At 43.8% G+C, this 22,630-nt stretch overlaps 1 protein-coding gene across 1 annotated transcript in view; it reads right to left on the minus strand.

Moving 5' to 3' along the window:
• Positions 1 to 22,630, minus strand: part of TRPV4 (transient receptor potential cation channel subfamily V member 4) — a 139,919-nt gene that overhangs the window by 75,324 nt on the left and 41,965 nt on the right. Inside the window, exon 2 of the mRNA XM_029571294.1 lies at positions 7,463 to 7,879. Within this exon, the coding sequence (XP_029427154.1) occupies positions 7,463 to 7,842 (380 nt within the window). The 5' untranslated portion in view covers positions 7,843 to 7,879. The remainder of the gene's footprint in view (positions 1 to 7,462; positions 7,880 to 22,630) is intronic.

Below are 22,630 nucleotides of genomic sequence, written 5' to 3' on the forward strand. Positions count from 1 at the left end.
AAAACTCCCTCTTCCCCCTTTGCATTCCAAACAGCAAACATCAGAGCCCCATCATGGTTTTGTTTTCACACAGCATGCTGCATTCAGTGTCGTGAAAACACAGAGAGAAGAGACCAGGAAGGGCTGAAGCTGCACAACGATAGAACAGGTGAACATATCAGTAACCTGGGATAAGGAGCTACCCGAGACCCTGCTAGAAAGAGCTTATAATCCAACCTCCTCCCCCATTCTTCGTATCTCTTGGCACAACACACATGGGGCGATCAGCATGTGACCCGCGATGAACCAGCCGGACAGCATGTAACCTTGGTGGAGCCATTCACATAGCCCGTGACCCCCCAATGGCACCAATCGCACAGTTGCCATGACCGCCACAGCTGGTGGTGCTACAGCACCTGGAAAGGCTTCTCTCTTCTGTCTACTCCCGCCGGTGCACTGAGAATCCACAGGAGCCTCCCAGACGAAAGACGCCAGCATAGCTACCAGCCCCATGCACACCTGAGCAGGTCTGAAGGCACACCAGTACGCCATGACACATTGGTTGGGAAACACTGGATTAAGTAATATTAAAAAGCATCTTCAAAATCACCATGGAAAGAGCCAGCGTAAACATATTTATGCTTAAAAAAACCTTTTCTAGAACTTTTTAATAAAAAAAGTACAGAGATATATGTGTCAGCATCATGAGTGGATACTGGGTTGACATCACAGGCATTGCCCCAGTATTGTACCCACTGTTTTAATCAATTGCCAGACTCAGGCTTACTCCCTTTGTTTTGTGTACAACAAGCCCTTGTATGCTCTTGGACTTTTCCATCTTCTTTCTCTCTCCATTCCAAACATTTTAAATGTACAGTCCATAATTTCAAACCGTCACCACAAAATGACTTATAAATACTTAGGTAACTTTCCAACCGGCGCGTGGGCACACATGTGCACACATTCGTCGGCCCATGCCCAGGGATGCCGCTATTTTATCACATCTGCACCAAGTTTTAGTGGGCGCCTTGCAGATGTCGCTTCTTCCACGTAAATCAGGGGATTTTAAAAGGGGCGCGCACCAACACCATTTCCAGTTTTACCACTTCATCCCAATTAAGAGCTGGTCTTCCAGACCTCACTCCCCCCAGTTATCCCCAACCCTTACGTCCTCGTGGAGCTGCCTATTTATCTTTATAACTTACACGCCATCCACAGCAGAAGCAAAGGTATGGGGCATCGGTGCGTGCCAGAGCACAGACGTATTTATGCGCACATCTCGACTTCGTTCCCTGAAACACCCAAGCCCCGCCCCTTTTTTAAAACTTCCATTGTGCGTATCCGGGCACCTTTCAAAATCCACTTGGCATGCGCGAGCCCAACATATTGGCATATTCCCTAATTAATGTGCGTGTCGGGCTTTTAAAATTCACCTTTTAGCTTCTAATTGTAAAAAAAAATAAACCGCCGGGTCCTGACATTGATATTTCAGTTCCTGCCTGCTTCCAAGATTGTGTGGAGAGGAAAAGAACCTGCCATCACTGAACATCTGATTCTCACTTTTAAAGTATGCATCAAATTGCCAAACCATATGATCATATGATTGCTTACATCCAAAGATCTTGCCAAAAACTTGTCCATTCAAACAACTAAGTTACATGACAAACCTCAACCAATCAAAGCTTAATAAATGGAAAACATGAGATAGTAGTTATCTGTCTAAATAGCTTATCTGTCTATATTCAGCCTTTATCCAGCTAAATTCTAACCAGCTAACAAGGTAGGGTAGAATAAGGCCTGGATTTTCTAAGGTCACAGAAAATCTGGCGGTAATGGGGGGGGGGGCAAAGTGTGTGGTGGGGGGAGCCTGTGAAAGCCGGCAGCCATCGCACCACTGCAGTGTGCTGGCTGCCGGCTTTCGCACCAAATAACTACACCACAAAAGGTGACTTTAAATGACAAGGGTAACTACTGGTGAAATGCATCAGAGTATTGCTATCAGTCCTCTTATGATAAATAAAAAAACTCAGCCACAGTCCTAGATATGGTGATATCTCAAAATAGAAATGGAGAATGGGACTTGTTGTATAGGTGAATGACAAATTTGTATCCATCCTATTTAGCAGAATCACCAGGTAGATATGAAGACCTTGCATTGATATTCAAACTGTCATAGCAAGAATGTAGGGCATTATTTTAAAGCTAAACTAATTGATTTAAGTTCAAAATGCTCATATAACGATCAAGGATTTCAATGTCTTCCATTCAATATTGCGTCTTTATTGAAATTTCAACATATAAATTTCCAACGATGGTGAAGTGAATTTGAGACTTGGTGTCCTAGAAGAGGAACGGGAGATAAAGTTGCTAGTTATACATTGTTGCAACATTTCTTGGGCACAATGTTTCCACTTCATATATTGGCTCCTGACAAAGCAACTTAGTTGCCAAACATTGGCCACGGTCGAGCCATTAACGGGATAAGACTTTAAAATCGTAAGGATGAAAAATATTTTTGAAAACAGCAGATGATGGAGAAGTCCGGACGGCCTCGGTTGTGATAAGGCATGTTGTCAGGCTTGCTGATGTGGTTATTAATAATAAGAAAAAAAGAATAAGAAAAATAATGAAAACACTAAAAAATCATTCAATAAATAAGTATTAATGTGAGTGGCGGCTTTTTGGATGTAAATTGGCAGATTCCTTTTGTGGTTATTACAGGTTCATTGACGACATCTTTTTTATTTGGCGAGGTGTAGAGATCCAATTATTTATGTTTTTTGATTGGCTCAATATTCAGGACCCTAACATTAAATTCACCCATGTTGTCCCTACTTCTCAAATTTCTGTTGTGAATGTACTGGTCATTATCAGTGACAATAGACTCATTACCTTCATTTATAAAAAAAAAAAAAAAAAAAAAAAAAGGTACAGATAGAAACATTCTTCAGTCCCTTCACAATAATATACCGCTTGGCCATTTTTTTCACCTCTGGCATACATGCCCCTCTCGACACAATTTTATTTTTCAGACGGAACATATAATTAAACAATATTTGGAACGCGGTTATACCCATCGTATAATAAAACATGTTTATAAAGGAGCCCTTTATGTTAAAAGGGATTTACTTTTTCTTCAGCGTCCCAAAGAAATATCACTAGGTCTCACATGCATTCTCCTGTTTTCAACCCAAGCAGGTCAAATTTGTAAGATAATCCACTCTCATTAGTCTACTCTGGCTCCCTTAAAGTGTTTTAAAGTTCTACCATGGTTTGCTTTTTATCGTGGTCGCAACCTGAGAGACATTTTAATGTCCTCCGATTTTAACACATTTGGGACTCTACCTGAAGTACCCAAGGACCACCAGTCCTGTGGAATGTGCACAGCATGCAATTTTTCTTTGACTCTCACTACTTTTGAACATCCATTTCTGAAATCTCCCTACAAGTTACGCCTGTCAACTGATTGTAGCTCTGCTTGGGTGGTATATATTATCAAGTGTCCCTGTAATTTGCTTTACGTAGGGAAAACATCTTGTTTGCTGAAAACTTGTATTTACGAGCGCTGTTTAGCAATATAGGGAGACACAATGATAATGCACCCCTGACCACACACTGGTATGAGTTTAACCATTCGATTGCAGAACTTTGTTTTTTTGCTATTGACTCAGTCCCATCCTGATGATGTGGAGGTGATAGAGATCGGGTTCTGCTGCAAAAAGAGCAAAGATGGATTTGTAGACTCCAATCTTTACATCTATCTGGGCTTAACCAGGACACAGAATGGTCTGTGTTCATGTAATCTGATGTCTCTTTCCTGATTGGATTGTTCGGGCCACATGACTTTTTCACGTTGATTCTGAGAGGTTTTACCTTGTCATTCTACCTCTGCCTTTCATATCTCACTGTGAAGTAAGCTTATTCAGTTATCTCAGGTACGTGTTTGTTTGTTCCTCAATAACTTGTTGGTAGCAGGGTGCTACTACCATTATTTTAATTAATTAGCTATCAGTCTCATCTAGACTTTTTAGAATACATCTTTTATGTGGCTGTGAATACATATTTTTTATAATTAACAGCTGAGTCCCTCCTGAAGGAGTGCCAGGCGAAACATGGCCGTATCGGGGGACCAAGTGTTTGAAGTTTGGACATGATACAGTGATAACATCATTGGAAATGTATATGTTGAAATTTCAATAAATTTGCAACTGGAACTTAAATCGATTAGTCTGGATTTACAATAATGCCTCATCACATCCACCCTATTTAACCATGAAAGAAATTCCACCAACATCACCTTTGAATCCACCCATAGTATATGAGTAAATCATTGTTTAATAATAAAATATAAGGCTTGTATGGAAATTCAGTCAACTATGTTTTTTCAAAGGAACTAATATAAACATTTGCAATATCAGGTGTCATTGACGTACCCATTGCCGTTCTTTTTATTTGAAGAAAACACTGTTGTTGAAACATTAAAAAGTTCTTCTTCAGGGCTAGGCCCACTAATTCACAAAGGAAAGAAGTAAACACCTGATAATCTGATCTTAATTGTATCACTTGAAGTGCTTGTTCTTGTAGCATATTTGTACATAAGGCAAAGTTGTTAGCTCTATGTACTGGAGACCCACAGTGGCGGAAAGTAACCCCTGAAGCAGATTCTTTCGAAACACGGATCTGAGTCAAGACGTGCACAGACTTCGTATGAATCGCGATTTACATTCCTCAGAGTTACATTAAGCCATGATAAGTATTGGGAATTTTATTAGCATTCAAACAAAAATTGATAAAAAATAAATATTGGCTACAAATGGACTTAGGGTGACTGATGAATATATGGAGGCAGTCATATCGCAATGTATGGTGTGTGGTAGGCATCTATAAAGGTCCCCAAATCTATAATTATTTGAACACAGGTGGACAACATTTTTAGGGAGTGTATGATTCTACCTTGAGTGGTTTATTTAATATGGTAGCTGTAACAAACAAAAGTTCTGCAGGTAACTTCTGCAAATCTTGTAATATCTGAATAATATGCATCGAATAGCGTATCTACGAAGGACACAAACAAATGTAAAACTTTCTCCACCATAACAGACAACGGGAGTCATTTTAGATTTACACACTTAAAATTGAGTTTTACACGTGTAAATGTACTTTACCTGTGTAACTGGGCTTTTGAAAATTGCTACAATATATGCTATTGAATTGTCCATAGGATATTCAAGTTAAGTGTACTTTATGCACATAAATAACTTTTTTTAAATTGCTACAATAGAATGTTACAGTTACACATGTAACTCCATTCAGAATTAACCAGCATGGCTCCAGAAGACAGCCTTTACAGGAGATGACCGGATGTCCCGGGGAATTATGTAAATCCTTATGCATCATAGGTCCAGGTGATGCCAACATTTTGGCTTTTCAAAAGGTAATTGATTACCAGTCAAAATCACTTTTTTTTCTCAACAATATTTTATGTTCCTTATGAGTCTGGGATTATCATCACAGATAATGGGTAAGACTAAATATTTAGCTAAATTGATAGACAACTTGCCAATGTTTCTTTCTGTCGATCCCTGGCTGAAGACCTTACTTGCATGGTTCAAAAACAAACTTATGGGACCAGCCATGAAGCGCTTGACATTATTCAGAAAGAAATGAGGAGGTTCATATTCAAAAGCTAAATTAATATTTGAGCACTTATCCAGCTAAATTCTAGCCGCTAATAAGGTAACCGGCTAGAATTTAGCCAGTTAAATGAGGGGCGTAACTGGAAGGAGCTGAGTTAGTCAGTTAAGTTAGCCAGCTAATTCTGATATTCAGAGGTAGCTGGATGACTTAGCCGGCTAAGTCTGGTTGGGCTACAGTTAGGTGGCTATAGTCTGGTTAGCATAAAGTTAGGTGCCTTAAGTGTGGTTTCACTACTGAAAATACCTCCAAAGTTAGCAGGATAAGTTTATCCGGCTAACTTAGGGCTGGATTTTCTAAACTATTGCGGCTCTGTGAATTCAGCAGTACCAGGGGCGGGCCTGCAAAAGCCGGCAGTGATCGCACCTCCGTGGTGCGATCGCTGCCGGCTTTCGCACCCAATAGCGGAACCCTGGTGCGCGGTTCCGGGCTGGTTCCAATTGCGTGGAAGGGAAAGATAACTACCGGACAAAAAAAAAACACAGAACTGCAGAACGCCAGATCTCTGTAGCAGCTCATAATCCATCCCACATCAGGTGATCAAGGTCACACCAGTGACCGGGAGCGCTGATACAAGTTTCCAGGAATGATGCCTTCACCTTTCTGGGATGGCTACACCCATGTTGTCGTGATCAAGAATGAGCTGTGAGTCATAGGTCGGCGAACAGCTGTTACAGCTTCCTGCCTTTGCTGCAGCTCTGACCAGTGTAAGCGACGATGACCTCTGATGCAACTTAACAGCATCAGATGTGCCGAGGCATCACTCCTTTTGTCTATGGGGAAAACAGTCCTGTGTGCACCAATGATACGTCGCATCCGTGATGCGACGTACAAGGCATCCGTGATGCGACGTACAAGGCAATCCGTGATGGATAATCAACAAGAAGAAACACCACAAGCAAGCCACATGGAATTCTCATAAAAACGTCCTTAATATTTTCCAGGGTCAGAATTATAAAGCAAGCCTTTTCTGACACATTACAGTGTAACTGGCACATCAGTGCCAGGAAATCATCTAACTGACAGGATGTTATGCTAAACCTCCGATCTCTGCTTTACCAGGTAGAAACTGTAGAGGGATTTTATTAAGAACAAGCTGCGTTACTGTCGTGCTTGTACTTTCTTGGGCGTGTCCCCTGTCTCAAGGGGAAATGTCCTGGCTTGTATATGTAAACAAGGGAAAACGCCTGAAAATAGTCCATTCATACCTTCAAGATCTGCACTGCTAATATTTTTCAAGGAGGTACTGTTCAAACTGAAAAAATAAACTGTATATACTAAATATATAAAAACGAAATTTTATATATATATGTGTCTGGAAAGGCCCTATAAGCAGGCATTGTTTTAAGAGGAAAGACTAAAAGCTGCAGTCCAACTCATTCAATAACAAGTATTTAAAATCAGCAGGAGGCAGGCAATTCCATTCCTCGATCTCCACGATGAATATTCACAAGGGGCATGTGCAGATCTTCAAGGTATGAATAGGCTGTTTTCAAGCATTTTCCCTTGTTTACACACACACACACACATACATACACAAGCCAGCCTATTTGCTCCTTAAATATTCATGTGATCTCATGCATATTCATTGTGGATATCCTGAAAACCCAGTTGGCTTGCAGTACTCGAGGACTGGAGTTGCTTACCCCTGTAATATAGAGTTGCCACCTGACCTAGGTCAACCCCGATATAAGACCAAGAGAAAATCCAAGAAATGGGTGAGCTGAGATTTTGTACAGAGTAATCTTTAGTACGGTTGCTGTAGAGAACACCAACAACCGCTACTCACTCAGCATTGATCTTCTTCCGTCGCCGCTTGTTTTCAGTAGGATGCTGGTGGTACGTCCCGTAATCGAACAACGAGTCCATTGGCGCTTTCTTAGGACCTGGCACGACAGACGATTCGTAGATAGTAGACTCCAGAAGATCCATGGGGTTGGGCATTCCTTTTTTAAAAGCTCCCTGGAACTTCATTCTGAGGTTTTGCTTATTGTCCCCGGTGGCCTGGGGCGTCCGTGACGGGTCAGCAGAAGGGGTACCATCTTCATTTTCAAACAAGTTGGCCAAAGAGGAGAGAGGAAAGGAGTCATTTTGGAAAGAACCCTCATCGTTCTGGGTCTCTCCATCTGTGGAGTTATTTAATTTGGGAGGTTCATCTGAATCTGCCATTCTTACTTTGTATACTCCCCTAATTTTCAAATCTGGTCTGAAAAGGAAAGAGTGAAAAAAAGAAATGTAAGTTTTTAATTTGTCAGGAGAAAAATATGTATTTTATACCATCTAGTTTTCAAGATGAGAGTAGAGAAGAAACAACTGAATATTCAAGTGGTGACATGCATTCATGATTTCATACTTTAATTAAAAAAAAAAAAAAATATATATATATATATATATATATATAAAAAAAAAACCCTTACATTAACAAATGTATGGGAAACAACTAGCACTTATGTGAATTCAAAAAATATTTCAAAATGATTTATTACTGATAAAGAATCATTACTTTATTTAATAAGTTAATCACCTATCACCATTACACACATTGAATTTTCACATGTCACAAAAAGTACATACACATTAAAATTAGCATAGAGTCCTCTAAAGTATATCCCTCAGTGCTCACCTACTTCTTACCTCGATCTTACCCTAAACGGACCTTGTACAGCCTAATCCCATTGATGTTAACTTAGGTCTTTGTTGATGAATACACCTCTTACATCAAGAACCTCATGTATAAATCTTAAATAATAACCATATATGTTTCCAAAAATCATAAATCCTAGGTGTATTGCATTCATCCAGTTCTTTAATCCATCCCGACAAGGGCCTCGTTTCGCCACTGCTGGCTTCTTCAGGGGAATACTCTTTTTCTAAAGACCCAACATCAACAGTTACCCATGACTCCCACCTCGTGTCTACAATACATAAAACTGGGTAACTGTTGATGTTGGGTCTTTAGAAAAAGAGTATTCCCCTGAAGAAGCCAGCAGTGGCGAAACGAGGCCCTTGTCGGGATGGATTAAAGAACTGGATGAATGCAATACACCTAGGATTTATGATTTTTGGAAACATATATGGTTATTATTTAAGATTTATACATGAGGTTCTTGATGTAAGAGGTGTATTCATCAACAAAGACCTAAGTTAACATCAATGGGATTAGGCTGTACAAGGTCCGTTTAGGGTAAGATCGAGGTAAGAAGTAGGTGAGCACTGAGGGATATACTTTAGAGGACTCTATGCTAATTTTAATGTGTATGTACTTTTTGTGACATGTGAAAATTCAATGTGTGTAATGGTGATAGGTGATTAACTTATTAAATAAAGTAATGATTCTTTATCAGTAATAAATCATTTTGAAATATTTTTTGAATTCACATAAGTGCTAGTTGTTTCCCATACATTTGTTAATGTAAGGGTTTTTTTTTGATATATATGTTTCTCATAGCACTGGTAGAGACGATATTGCCAATAGTTTTTTGATTGCTATATATATATATATATATATAGAAAGATCACAATACCATTGCCCAGACCCTGCTTATTCCCAGTGAAAATAAGGCCACAGCTGAAACCAAGTCACAGGCTGACGTCATACAGCATCTTAATAAGAGTTTATCTGACTGCTGCCGTTATATGTAAGCTGTTATTAGACTGTGATGTGAGTTCAGTCTGGTATTTTGTGTTATTATATCAATTGGTGGACCTTAATGCATACTGTTATTCACTCGTTATACTTCCATGCCACTTTATCCTGACAGCAAAAAGCAGAAACACACAAACATGTACTAATGTAGCAATATAAAAAGTACAAAAACACACTACAATGCTCTGTTCTCCATCCTGAGCCTCCTGAATGGGCAGATACTTCATTGAATGGATAAATTCAGTGGCTCTTCAAGGACAAAAATCTAACAGAATAGTTAACTGAACAAGCCTAGTATTTTAGATAAAGCCTCACAGTGTTGTGTACACAAACTGGCTAATTTTTAAGGAATACGCATGTGCTCATAAACGCGCCTATCGGCGAGCAAGCGGAAATACGCTGAAATTTTATATCATGCGTGCACGTACACGCATATCATGTAAAATCCCCCCCCCCCCGCCATGCATATGTGTGTGCGTGTAATCTTAAGAGGCGGCTTGAGTAAATGTCCGGTGCGTATTTTCCCTAAGGCTTTAGCGGCTTTTACATGTGTGTGCAGGTGGATTTTAAAACATGCTCGTGCAAGGGAAAAAAAACGTTTTACCAATGAGTCCACCAGTTTGTCCGGTTGATATGGAGGTCTTCAAGACCCCTCCGGTTCTTCATCCAGTAAGTTCTCCAGTTGAGCCCGAACCCTCACGCTGAGCTGAAAGTCTTAAAACTCGAGATCTCCAGACTTGCTCCTCATCAGCCCTGATCAGCCAATCGTCTAGATAAGGGTGTACGAAGATTCTTTCCTTCCCCAGTGTTGCTGCCACTACCACCATGATCTTGGTGAACGTCCGGGGTGCTGTGGTTAACCCGAATGGTAGTGCCTGGAACTGGTAGTGATGGTCCAGGATCGAGAAGCGTAGAAAACGCTGATGCTCTTGATGGATCGGAATGTGTAGGTAGGCTTCCGAAGGTCCAGGGATGTAAGGAACTCTCCCAGTTGTTCTCCTGGTAATAAGGGCGATAGCCCTTATTACCAGGAGAACCCTACGCTCGGTAATAAGGGCGATAGCCCTTATTACCGAGCGTAGGGTTTCCATGCGGAAACGAGGAATCTTCAGGTGGTGGTTGACTGACTTGCGGTCCAGGATGGGCCTGAACATTCCTTCTTTCTTGGGAACGATAAAATAGATGGAATAATGCCCAGTATTTATTTGTTGTGTGGACACTGGTATTATAGCCTCTAAGGCTAGCAATCTGGTCAGTGTAGCTTCCACTGCCATCCTCTTGGAAGGGTCATGACAGGAGGATTCCACAAACTTGTCTGGAGGGAGGTGGTGGAAATCCAGGTAATATTCCTCTCGAATGATGGCTAGGACCCACTTGTCCGAAGTTATCTCGACCCATCTTTGGGAGAATAGGGCAAGTCTGCCCCCTATGGCTTCTTCCTTTGGACGGGTCTGCTGAATTTCATTGTGGGGTGCGGCTGGGGCCTGGGCCCGAGCTGGCTCCCCTTTTGTTGTGCTTGTTCCAAAAGGACTGGTTCCGGCCTGCGGGGCGAGTCGCTTGATATGTGCTTCTGTATGAGTTGAAATTGTGATCCTCTGCCCCTTGAAGTTCTGGGGAAGGGTCACTGATTTCTCTTATTCCTGTCCTCCGGTAGCCGCGGCAGTGGGGATTCGCCCCATTTGTTGGCTAGTTTCTCTAGTTCACTTCCGAACAGGAGAATTCCCTTGAAGGCATCCTTATGAGTCTTGTTTTGGAAAATGCGTCAGCCGACCAGAGTTGTCTTCTGGCTGCCACGGCTAATGACATTCCTCTAGCTGCGGTGCGCACCAGATCAGAAGTGGCATCCATGAGGAATGATACTGCTGGTTTCCCAGGGCTTCCCCAGAAGTGCTGTTCCTGGTCTGTAATAAGCAGGCGCATGTCACCACGGCACAGCAGGCCGCGATCTCTAGAGACATAGTGGCGTCGTCAAATGACTGTTTGAGGATGGATTCCAGACATTGTCTTGAGCGTCCTTGAGGGTTGCACCTCTCTCCACTGGGATGGTAGTGCACTTCAAGACTGCGCAGACCATAGCATCCACTTTTGGGCATGTCAGAAGGTCTTTGGCCCCCGGATCCAGAGGGTACATGGCTGCCAGAGCACGCCCCCCTTTGAACGTAGTCTCCGGGGCATCCCATTCCAAGTCAATTAGCTGCTGGACGGCTTGTAATAGTGGGACATGACGGGAGGTCTGATGGAGTCCCTCTAGTAGGGGATTCATCTTAGGTTCCCCCAAGGCACTTGTGCCTGGGATCACAAGCTCCTTCAAGCTGTGTGTGACCAGGTCTAGAAGCTCGTCCTTGGTGAAGAAGCATCCCATGGTTCGGTGGGGCTCTGTCCCCGGAGGGAGTTCCCCTTCCTCCAGGGGTTCTGAATCCTCATCTGAGTTGTCCGTGTCCCTGAAGGTGGGACTTCTGGGCAGTGGAATCATTTCCCTGGGTATAGAGGGTCCCGGGATGTTGAGGTCCTCTGGTGGAGCTTGTGGCTGTATTATCAGAGGCTCCGGTTGCATGTGAACGAAGGTATGCAGACCTTTGAAGAATTCCACCCAGGTGATAGATGCTGGGTCTAAATTCAGAGGCACCGTGTCCCTGGGGAGCCCTGTTTGAGGCAGGGTCCCGCTGGGAGATGCTAGGTCCGGTGTACTGTTCGAGAGGCTGGAACCCGGCACCGGCTGGGAAGGGCCATGGGCTAGATTCCCTAGGGCCTCCTCGCACTGTATACACAGGGCCGTGGCCTCCTCATGCTGTGCATCTCTAATGTGACATGCTGGGCAAAGGCCCTGAGCCTTGAGTTTCTTTTCCGCTGGTGCCATGGCTTGTGCACGTAAAATACACTTATGCGCTCTGGTGCATCGCAGTTGTGCACATAGATTTGGTGCGCACTCAGAGAGATGTGCGCGCTGTTGTGCGCACAGATCGAAGTTATGCGCCTGGTACAGTAAGCGCATGGCTATGCGCGTCGCTTGTGCGCACAGTACTTGGGTGCGCGACGTTGTGCGCACAAGTTATTTGTGCGCACGGCTCGCCTCTGTGCACACGGATCGGGACGGCGGACAGGGCGGCGAACAGATCAAAATGGTGAAGGCGACCACGTGGACAATATGGCGACCACCTCGGAGGGTCTCCACATGGGAGGACCCTTGGATCTAACCGGGGTCTAGCCCTGCTAGGGCAGATCAACCCGGTGGCACTGGTCCTGGCTGCGAGCCTGTGCGACTCCTCGAGCTTCGGAGACTTTTAAATAGATTTCTACCTTACCTTGTCTCGGCGCTTCCCGGTCTCGTTCTGGGCGGTCTCTGGCTGCGGGGGGGAGCGCCGAGACAAGGTAAGGTAGAAATCTATTTAAAAGTCTCCGGTCTCCGAAGCTCGAGAAGTCGCACAGGCTCGCAGCCAGGACCAGTGCCACCGGGTTGATCTGCCTTAGCAGGGCTAGACCCCCCGGTTAGATCCGAGGGTCCTCCCATGTGGAGACCCTCCGAGGTGGCTGCCATATTGTCCACGTGGTCGCCGTCACCATTTTGATCTGTTCGCCGCCCTGTCCGCCGTCCCGATCCATGCGCACAGAGGCGAGCCGTGCGCACAAATACCTTGTGCACACAATGTCGCGCGCAGGAATTCTTCGCGTCAGGAATTCTCAACTGGGGGAGGGACCCAATGGGTGTCACCGCAGGAGAGCGGGGCTCGTCTGTAGAGGTAAGATTTTTTCTTATTTTGGTTTTCTTTGGTAAAATTATTCTAACGCTGTGCGAGCGTGCATACAGTCCCTAACTGCTATGGAGACGGAAAATACTGAAGAGCTGCACTTCCTGCAGGGGTATATGTACTGGGGGCTGACGTCAGATTGAAATCTGATCCATCTCCAACTGCCATCAGGAGTACACTATACCCACTGGTCCTGAGTCCATCTGCTTCACGCTAGGAAATTTGAATTTATCTGGATATACAGCACTGTTTTTAAACTAAGCTGGATATCTTACATACCCGGCGAAGTTTGAAAAGTGCTACTTAGTCGTACAAGCAGTGCTTTTCAGACTTCTCCAGCTAAGTGCCGCCACTTAGCTGCATAAATCGGCAATTACCCAGATGTCTGAACATGCATGGCTCATGATTTTTACATATGCAAACATTTGTGTGTGCACATGTACTCATATTTTATAACCTGTGCATAACGTATCCATGCAGGTTATAAAATACAGTAGCAGCTTTGCATGAGCCCGTATACATACATACTACTCCTACTACCTCTAACTAATCAAGCTAGATATTTCACTTGGATGCAGCTCCTCCACCGCTCTCTACATTAATGGCGGGGGTGGAAGGGAATTAGAACCAAGAGCTAAGAGAAACAGATAAGTATGGGAGAAGAAATGAGGGAAGCTTGCTGGGCAGACTGGATGGGCCATTTGGTCTTCTTCTGCCGTCATTTCTATGTTTCTATGTTTCTATGTAAATGGGCGCACGCAAGCAGTGTGGAAAGTTATCCTCCCTAGATAACTTCCCAGGGATAACTAGAAAGAAAAAGGAGGTGGTGATGCCCTTGTACAGGTCTTTGGTTAGACCTCACCTGGAATATTATGTTCAGTTCTGGAGCCCGTTTCTCAAAAGGGATAGAGAAAGGATGGAGACGGTCCAGAGAAGGGCGACCGAAATGGTGTGGGGTCAGGATTGAAAGACTTATGAGGGGGGGGGGGGGGGGCTGAAGGATCTGATATGTACACCCTGGAGGAGAGGAGGTGCAGGGGAAATAGGATGCAGACCTTCAGATACCTGAAAGGTTTGAATGATGCACAATCTTCAAATCTTTTCCATTGGAAAACAAAGAGTAGAACTAGGGGTCACGATATGAAACTTCAGGGAGGACGACACAGAACCAGCGTCAGGAAATATTTCTTCACGGAGAGGGTGGTGAATGCCTGAATGCCCTTCCAGAAGAGAGGTGAAGACAAAAACAGTAAGCAAATTTTAAAAAAGGCATGGGATAAACACTTTGGATCCCTAAAGACTGGAGTTGGAAAGTAAGAAAAGTGTGCATGGGGGCAACCAGCATGGAGCGGCAGCTGCTGCCTCTAACCGAAGGCCTGGGGATTACTACCCTTAACCAGCTAGCTTACATGATTTTGATGCACCTGCAGCATCGCTCTCCACTTCAATGGTGAGAAGGGGTGGATAAGGGGAACTGGATTCAGATGACATGGAGTGTCCCCTAGTCCTATCACTATGTGAAAGGGCAAATTTATTTCTTCCACACCATTCATGATTTTAGCAAATCCCCTCTCAGTCAAAGGAATAAATGAGGAAACTTCTTGCAGGCCTGTAAAACTGTTAGGGGGTAGCAGCATTTGTCCCAGTACATGTTTTGTTTCACATTTCAAAGGCCTGCTACAGCAAAGTGCAATGAAACCCACAGAGCAGGCTTCCCCCAGATGTGGTTCCTGGGGCCAGGCCCTGCAGAACAAGCCACTCTTTCATTGGTCCTATAAATATATCCAGAGCAATCCTACCATGTCATTTTCTATTTGGTGGTAGCTATGTTTAACAAGGCTTAATACAAGACCTTCTCTGCAGAGGTTTTCCAAAGCCTGCGCTCCCCGCTTTGATGGATAACACACGTCTGATTACACAGCTTGCGATTAAAAGGAACAGTGTGGCAGAGCAGGCAGTGTCACAGCAAGGTTTTACTACACTTCAGAGCCATTTTTATACATCACGAGTCCCACACTGTAATTTTGCGGCCTATGGATCTAAGCATTAAAGTGCAGCTTAAGTCAAAATATTTGTCCAATCTGCTGTAAGTTTTGTTTCGCATGACTGAGGCACCAATAGAAGGCAAAACCTTCTGTACAGCTGACTAGTAATAGCAGCGCTTAGTGCAAAGGAAAAAAAATCTGAAATAATATTCATAGCCATGCGATTTTTTGAAACAATAGCTGCTTCAGGCCAGACCGGCACCACTTGCAGTCATAGTATGCACATAGCACATTTCTGCTACCCTTCCTTTAACATTGCTATATCCACCCAGGTCAGCCCAAGACACCAATCCAGTCCTGGCTTTGCCCTAATGCATATACAGAGCTGTGGTTCGGATTCCCCTAAGAAAAATAGGACTACATCTCTCTGAACGAAAAGAAGCAAAACAAGTCCTGCCTCCCCATCTTTGAGTTGAGCTGGGTAAGTTGGCAACCCTGTACACTGCTTCGGTTTTAAAACTGCTTCTGACGCAGCCCCTGTCCCTCGGGGAAGGAGGAAGGAAGTGGTTGAGGCCATTGCTTAAGGGTGACACCTAGTGGCTGAGTTCAGGGCCTGTTATCGCAGGGTTCCAGAAAGAGTCCTGGTGCACGGCCTCGATGCTAGGACGGCCACTGCAATGATCAGGACTAGGTATGTTGGGAGTAGGGTGATATAAACTAAGGGAGCAATCCCCAGGTGACTGCAAATAAAGGCTGATCCTGGCCCTGATTTCGACTGAACTAGAAGCCCAAAGGTGGTGCAGAAACCTGTCGGGTCAAAGAAAGCAAAAAAGAACCCCAATTCGGAACAGTCTTGTGCCGGAACATGAGATGCCCTTTTAAACAGGTAAAAGGACGCTTAATTTAACAAGACTTCCTTTCAAACCTTTGTGGCCCCAATGTCACTCCCCAGCAGTGAGGAAATTCGTGCACAGACAAAGGTTGAATCAGCCCAATCTGCCTGACCCATTTGGTTTTAAGCAGCATGTAACCTCCCTCTGTGTGGGAGATGTGTGCCAGCCACAAAAGTCTGAGTCAGGACCAGCAGAGAAGGAGAAGGAAGGGCAGACGTCATGCAGTCTAGGGTTGGTTTGTTTTTTTTTAAATCCACTTTCAATATTACTTTTTCAAATATTTTATACCCAGCATTGCTTCGGCTCCCTAAAAAGCAGTTGTGTGGCTGAGAGTGTCGGAAAAGACAGTACGCAAACCAAAATTGGACCGGTTGCTAATGTGTGCAGCGCTTACTGATTCCAGGTCATCCGGATTGCGTCACTCCTGGGTCTTGCTCCACTGCATCTTGGGACTTGTAGTTTTGTCTTTCTCAGGGGGAAAAAAACCCAAAACCAAACTGGAACTACAAGTCCACCTAAATTAGGGATGTGCCATCGTTTAAAAACATGGAAAACAACAATGGAATTTGTTTCATTTTGTGTCCTATCCAATCCAAAATGACACAAAAAAATCTATGAGATTTATTACATTTTCTTTCATTTTTTGTTTTAGCAAGTGCTAAAATGAAAAAAAAAAAAAGCATATGAAATAAAATAGAAGCAAAACCATAAATGAAATGACATTTTAATTCTATGCACCCCCAAATTAGAAGCAATAAGATATAAGATAAGAGCTGGCTAGGCCGGTCCAGATACCACACTCTGTGTACAGTGTAGCATGGATGTCTGTGACCTGACACTGGTTTTCCTTTCAGGGATTCAGGAAATTGCTGAGGATGGTTAAAGAATTTCAAAATCCACAACCAGCAAGTAAACAAGGCTACAACTGAAAAATACGATTTTCTTTTTCTGTTTGGGTTCAGCAGGTTCCGCCTGCTCCTTTGGGTTTCTGGCTCAGTCAGAACCAGCTTCTATTGGACTATGGCACCATGAGCCTTCATTGGCAATTACCCAGGGGTCTTCCCTTGTAACTTCCTCCCTACTTAGCCCAGCCATGGCAGTGAAGGTGCTTGGCCAGAGGCCGCAGAGTGCAGCTCCCACTGGAACCCGGTAAGTTTAGACCTCCCCATGTCTGGCCACTAGGTGTCACCGCTGTGCAACGCCTAAGACTTGCTTCCACCAGGGGCTGCAAGTGCTACCTCTGCAGTAACCCAGCCCAACCCGAGGAGCAGATAAGAGCTGGGACCAGGAATCAAACCTAGCTCCTCTGCATAGCAGTGTACGGCATGGACACTGAAAAATGAAAGTTTAGAGTGACACAATCAACCTCAAATCCCACTTGTCAGGCGCTTCAAAGTGGATTACATCCAGAGGGCTTACAATCTAAGGGCCTCAGTTACTAAGCATTTTGCCTTTAGACACAGTCAGGCCCATGCCATATAGGTGCATGGAAAACTCTCCTGACGGGCGCCGATCGACCTCTCCAGGGCACCCGATGCAAAACGCAAATGAGCTGTCGCAGTAAAAAAGAGGTGCTAGGGAAAACTGTGCGCCCCTGGCGCTTCTCCAGCAGCGGGCGCCCAGGAGAGGTCAGCGGGTTAGGATAATTCAATTTTATGAGCACCCCTTTTCCTAACCTGACCACCGGCTCAGTTTATTTTTCTTTTCTTTTCTTTTTTTTTTTTTACCTAACTTCTTTTTTCCATTCCTCTGACTTATCACTGCCATGATATGAAGTCAGAGGAACTACAGAAAAGCAGCATTTTCTGCTTTTACTGTCAACTTTAAGGGCTCCTCGGAGCTTAACGCCAATTTCTGAGAGTAAAACTGTGTGCATCTGGGGCAGGTTTTCCTGGCATGGCAGGTAATATAGCCTCATAAACATGAATGTGCATGCGATGAGTGCTATTAGCTTCGCGAGGGATTGGACACACGTTTTGGACACGCTAATCCCCTTATTGCATAGGGGGTTGTGGACGCGCGTCCGACCACGGGTTAACGAGAGCGCTCGGCTGAGTGCACAGTATTGCATCGGCCCGAGAATGGGAGACAAGCCTTAATGAATCAGGCCCTAAGTCTGTAGGAGGGTTTTGCTTTGGGTGTGAAATCTTTCAGCCATTCTTACTGAGTTCTGTAGTGGTTGCTGGCTGAACTCATACTAAGGGTAGAATTATTTTTTAGGAGTTCAGAATAAAACAAATCAGACAAGGAAACCAAAATATAGCAGATGATAGGATAAAATAGCAGACAGACACACAGACGTCGTATATTGAAAGTACAGGGAGCGAATGGTTTGCTATTTGAAGGGTAAGAATTATTTGCCTTCAACCAGATTACATGGCTAACAAGGTTCCAGTTTTCTTTTTCATGTTGGGTAATAGTCTAAAATGATTTTGCTGTCAAGGATTTCAGACAGATTTGCTGCATGCCAGAGTTTCAGAGATATATTTTAAGAAACAGCAAAACCAGCAAGAAGTATCTGAATACGGTTACACCCTGATGAAGGTCAGGCCAGCTCATGGACCTGTCTGGGGCACGTGCAGATGAAGCATTAAACCAAATAGAAAGGCCTTCAGGAAGAGCAAAAGAGGAAGATGGGTTTCCTGTGCACTGACCCCCAACATGTTCCTCACAGTGTTACTACAAATGGACACCAAACATTGCAAGAGATGGGTGAACAAGCAGAGTCTGACAGACTTGTCTGACTTTCTCCAGATCTGCTAATGAAATCCACTACATATTTACCACTGGATTGTGGGAGAAAATCTGAAAGAAATCTTGAAAAGTTTTGAAAAAAAAAATCTTGATACAGATTTTTCAATAATCAACAGATTGAAAACATTTGCTTCAAAAAGTTTCATCAAATCAACTCAAACAGCTACCCAACTAATTCCAGGTTCATCCTGTTAATCGAGAAACCTGTTTTGAAGAAGAAGATCACACATCTCTGTTTCTGCTAGAACCAAGGAGGTCATTGCACTATAAAATGCCATTCCAGCCAGTTCCTGACTTCTCTAACCAGCATCTAAGCATGCCAGTCAGTCACTGACCTTCTGACCGGTCACTGATCACTTTGGGGTCATAATGGAGCTGCCGGGTCTTTTTTAAGACAAGCCACACTATCAATGGATTCACTTGTTCAGAAGAAGCATTCTCCATGCTGTTGGCTTATAACTCTGTTGACACTTGATGGAAAGAAGGAAAATGTCAGTGGTGTCATCCCCAGTGGTTATAGCCACCTCCTTCCCTTGAAAATATTTCTCTCCCCACCTGAATACCACTTGCTCACTGGTGCATGGATTTAGTAACCTCCCGCCACCCTGAAGGCCTCTGGACATGCATGGCACCCACTGTCTTAATGTCATAGCAAGAGTCCCCCCTAGAAATGATGGGGATACAGAAACCTTCTCATCGAAAGAAGAGAGGCCAAGAATTTATGTGAATGTCTCAGGAAGCAACAATTGCCTTTGGTTCTCATGGAGGGCCACACCGATGCCATCACTTTGTGCAGTGATGAACCTTGGTTTATGACACAGAGTTCCCAAACAAGACCGATTTAACCTTCCTTACATATTCTAGGTTTCTATATACAAATTGTATGGCTGAATACCACGAGTGTTATCTAGTGAAATCCTTTTCCTAGTATCGGAAAAACAAGAATATCATTTCTGGATTTAAGAAATGGTTCGGTCCAGTTCACCTGTTCACCCCCTAAAACTTGTATAACTTGGTATGTGTCTGTGGAAAAGAGACCCCTTGTGACACAGAGAGCGAGAGCGTGCGTGTGTGTGTGAGAGAGACTGCGAGAGCAGCTGAAGGCTGGGTGCCCTCGAGCTAGGAGGAGCCTGTCGCTGAGCCCTCAGCTCTGTAACGCCACTTTGAAAGAGTCCTCCAGGGAATTCTGTTACCTCCTGATAACCTCCGAACAATCGGGAGGGGTCTTTTCCCATGACTGTATCAGCAGTGCTTACAAACAGCCTTGGAAAGAGAAGGGATGATACTGAATTAACACAACTGCTAAAACTCTTGACTTCAGATTTTGAGGCCACCCAGAGATGCAACCGTTAAATAAATGCAAATCATCGGAACCTAACAAGCGTGGAAGTGCATTCTGGGTATGAGAAGAGCAAGTGAATTGACTTCTATCCCAGAGTTTAAATAATTAAAACAAATACTTCCTGTTAACCTTGGTTGGAACCAACAACAATCAGGATTATTGAGGAAAGGTTTACAATAGATTTTGTAAAGTCTGTAAGCTGCTTCCTGGTAAGTCTCACCCCCCCCCCCCAAAAAAAAACCCTCTGGGGAAACATTTATTCTAGATTAGTAGTTCCCACACCTGTCCCAGGGGACCCCCAGATAGTTGGGGGGGGGGGGGGGTTTATAGCGACAGTGAATATACATGAAGGAGATTTTCATCGGCTAGCTGCATTGTATGCAAATCTATCATGTGTATTATATTCACTGAAATCCCCACTGGACAGTGGTCCCCTGGAGCAGATTTTGGAACCAATGTTCATCATCCTAAACCCATACTGGCATCATCATGATGCGGGTACAATAGGAGCACAGTAGAAATGGCTCAAGCAAGCAGGCAGGTTATGCAGGGAGCATGGCCATTACAAAACCTGGGTGGCTTTTATTTAAAAAAAAAAAAAAAAAAGTTAAATAAAACATCTCTAAAAAAAAAAAAATATAGAAGAGCCAGGAATAAGACCAACAGAGAGGGCAACTGAGTGAACATGCAGACAGACCGACACTGTGGGCAGCCCCATTGATGAAAGCAGTTTAGTCAGCAGTTACAACACAGGAACAATTCCATGCCACTTCTTCTTTGTATGGTTTCCGCTTTATTTCTCAGAGGAGATTTAGAAGGGCGGTTTCTAAAACTCCTCCTGCCTTGCAGCTCTGACCCAGACAGCTGGTCTGAAACCAATACTCCCAAAACAATACACCCAGTAGAGTAGAAGACCAAAAGAATAAAGTTGCCAACCGGCTCCTTTTTTCTACTGACAGTGACAGGATGACCCAGTTCTGGTTTTACGCTACGGCTCACACAAACCTGAAGCTCTGATTTATCTAGGGAAACCAGGTTCTATTTCAGATCATTGTATACTGATCCCACCTAGTGGTGGGAACAAGTCACAAGCAAAACCTTAGTCCCTCCCCCCCCCCCCCCCCCCCCCCCTTTTTTCTTTCCTAGTTCCCAGGTTTTTGTTGAGCATGAGGAACGGAGTAGCAGTCTGGTGGTGAGCAGCACAGCAGGCTGCAAATGAAGTTCACTAGCGTTCAAATCCTGCTGCTGGTCCTTGGTCACGTTACCCCTCCTTTGCCTCGGCTACACACTTGAGGTCTTGTTTACTAATCATTTTTCCCATAGACATAGAATGGGAAAAAAAACCTTAATAAATCAGGCCCTTGGACCGTGAGCCCTCTTGGGACAGGGGGCTTACTTATGGTACCTGAATTTTTTCTGTTTTGAAGTAACTAACCAGTCACAAAAACCTGTAAATCATCAAAGAAAAACAGTGCTCAAAGATATTAAATGTTCAAAGACCAAAAAACAACCACCCAAAATCAAGAAAAGAAAGAGATGCGCAGACCACTTTGTTTAGTTTAAAAGCAGCTAGAACTGACTTTTTCCTTATCTCCACATTGCCAAACAGTTTCATCAAGGTTCAGTTCTCTACCCCTTGGTTGGGAGGTGTGGCGGCTGCAGGCCCAGAAGCTTCCTTTTATTTTAGATCGGATCAAGCTTCTGCCACCTAGTGGTGAGACCAGACAATAACATCACTTTGGCCCCCTTTCAGAAAGGGGGGCCCGACAAGAAGATTGGATCGAACTGAGTCACATGAAAATGAGTGACGACATGCCTGTAAATCAGGAAGGGAAAACAGATATTACAATACAAAACAGAATCCAGGCAGGGAGGGGTGGAAGTAGGGGGCAAACAGAGGGCATCATTTAGTGTGCCCATCGGTCGGTGAAGGCAATAGACATAGGACCACAACTACTGAAGGGAGGGTAAAACCAGGATTGTATCAGCTCATCCTGAAAAAATCGGAGCCAGTTGGCGAACCTACTGAAGTACCAATGACAGGGAATCTAGCCACAATAAAATTGATATACATCATCATTAAAAAATAAGTAAATATTTATTTTCTTTATTTCATGAATGCAAAAAATAGAAAACTAAAGCAACAGCCTCCTCACATGCAGAGTTTAGCTTTTTAGGCTACTTCCCCTCCTCTAAATTGGATAAGAAGATAGTCCGAGACAATATGTGACATGGTACATAAAATAGTTTTGGCCGGGGCTTCTTGTGTGTTGGGATTACTTTTTTTGCTGTTGTGTTTGTATTTATTTTTTTGTATTTATGTATTCTACAATTGACCTTTTTGCATTTCATGCATTTTGTATACTGATTTGGGCATTTCTTTGTAATAATTGGAGAAGTAATATAGAAGCCTGGTTAAATATAGAAAAAATAAAGAATGGAGAATAAGCATGGCAGATAGAGGAATGGAAGATGAAGGGCAGACAAACAGGGCAAGGGCTTCCCAAATCTGTCCTGGGGACCCCACAGACAATCAGGTTTTCGGGATATCCACAGTGAATATGCATGAGATACATTTACATCCATTGGAG

The sequence above is a fragment of the Rhinatrema bivittatum genome, chromosome 11 (genome assembly GCF_901001135.1).
Source record: "Rhinatrema bivittatum chromosome 11, aRhiBiv1.1, whole genome shotgun sequence".
In the NCBI taxonomy this organism is placed as follows: domain Eukaryota; kingdom Metazoa; phylum Chordata; class Amphibia; order Gymnophiona; family Rhinatrematidae; genus Rhinatrema; species Rhinatrema bivittatum.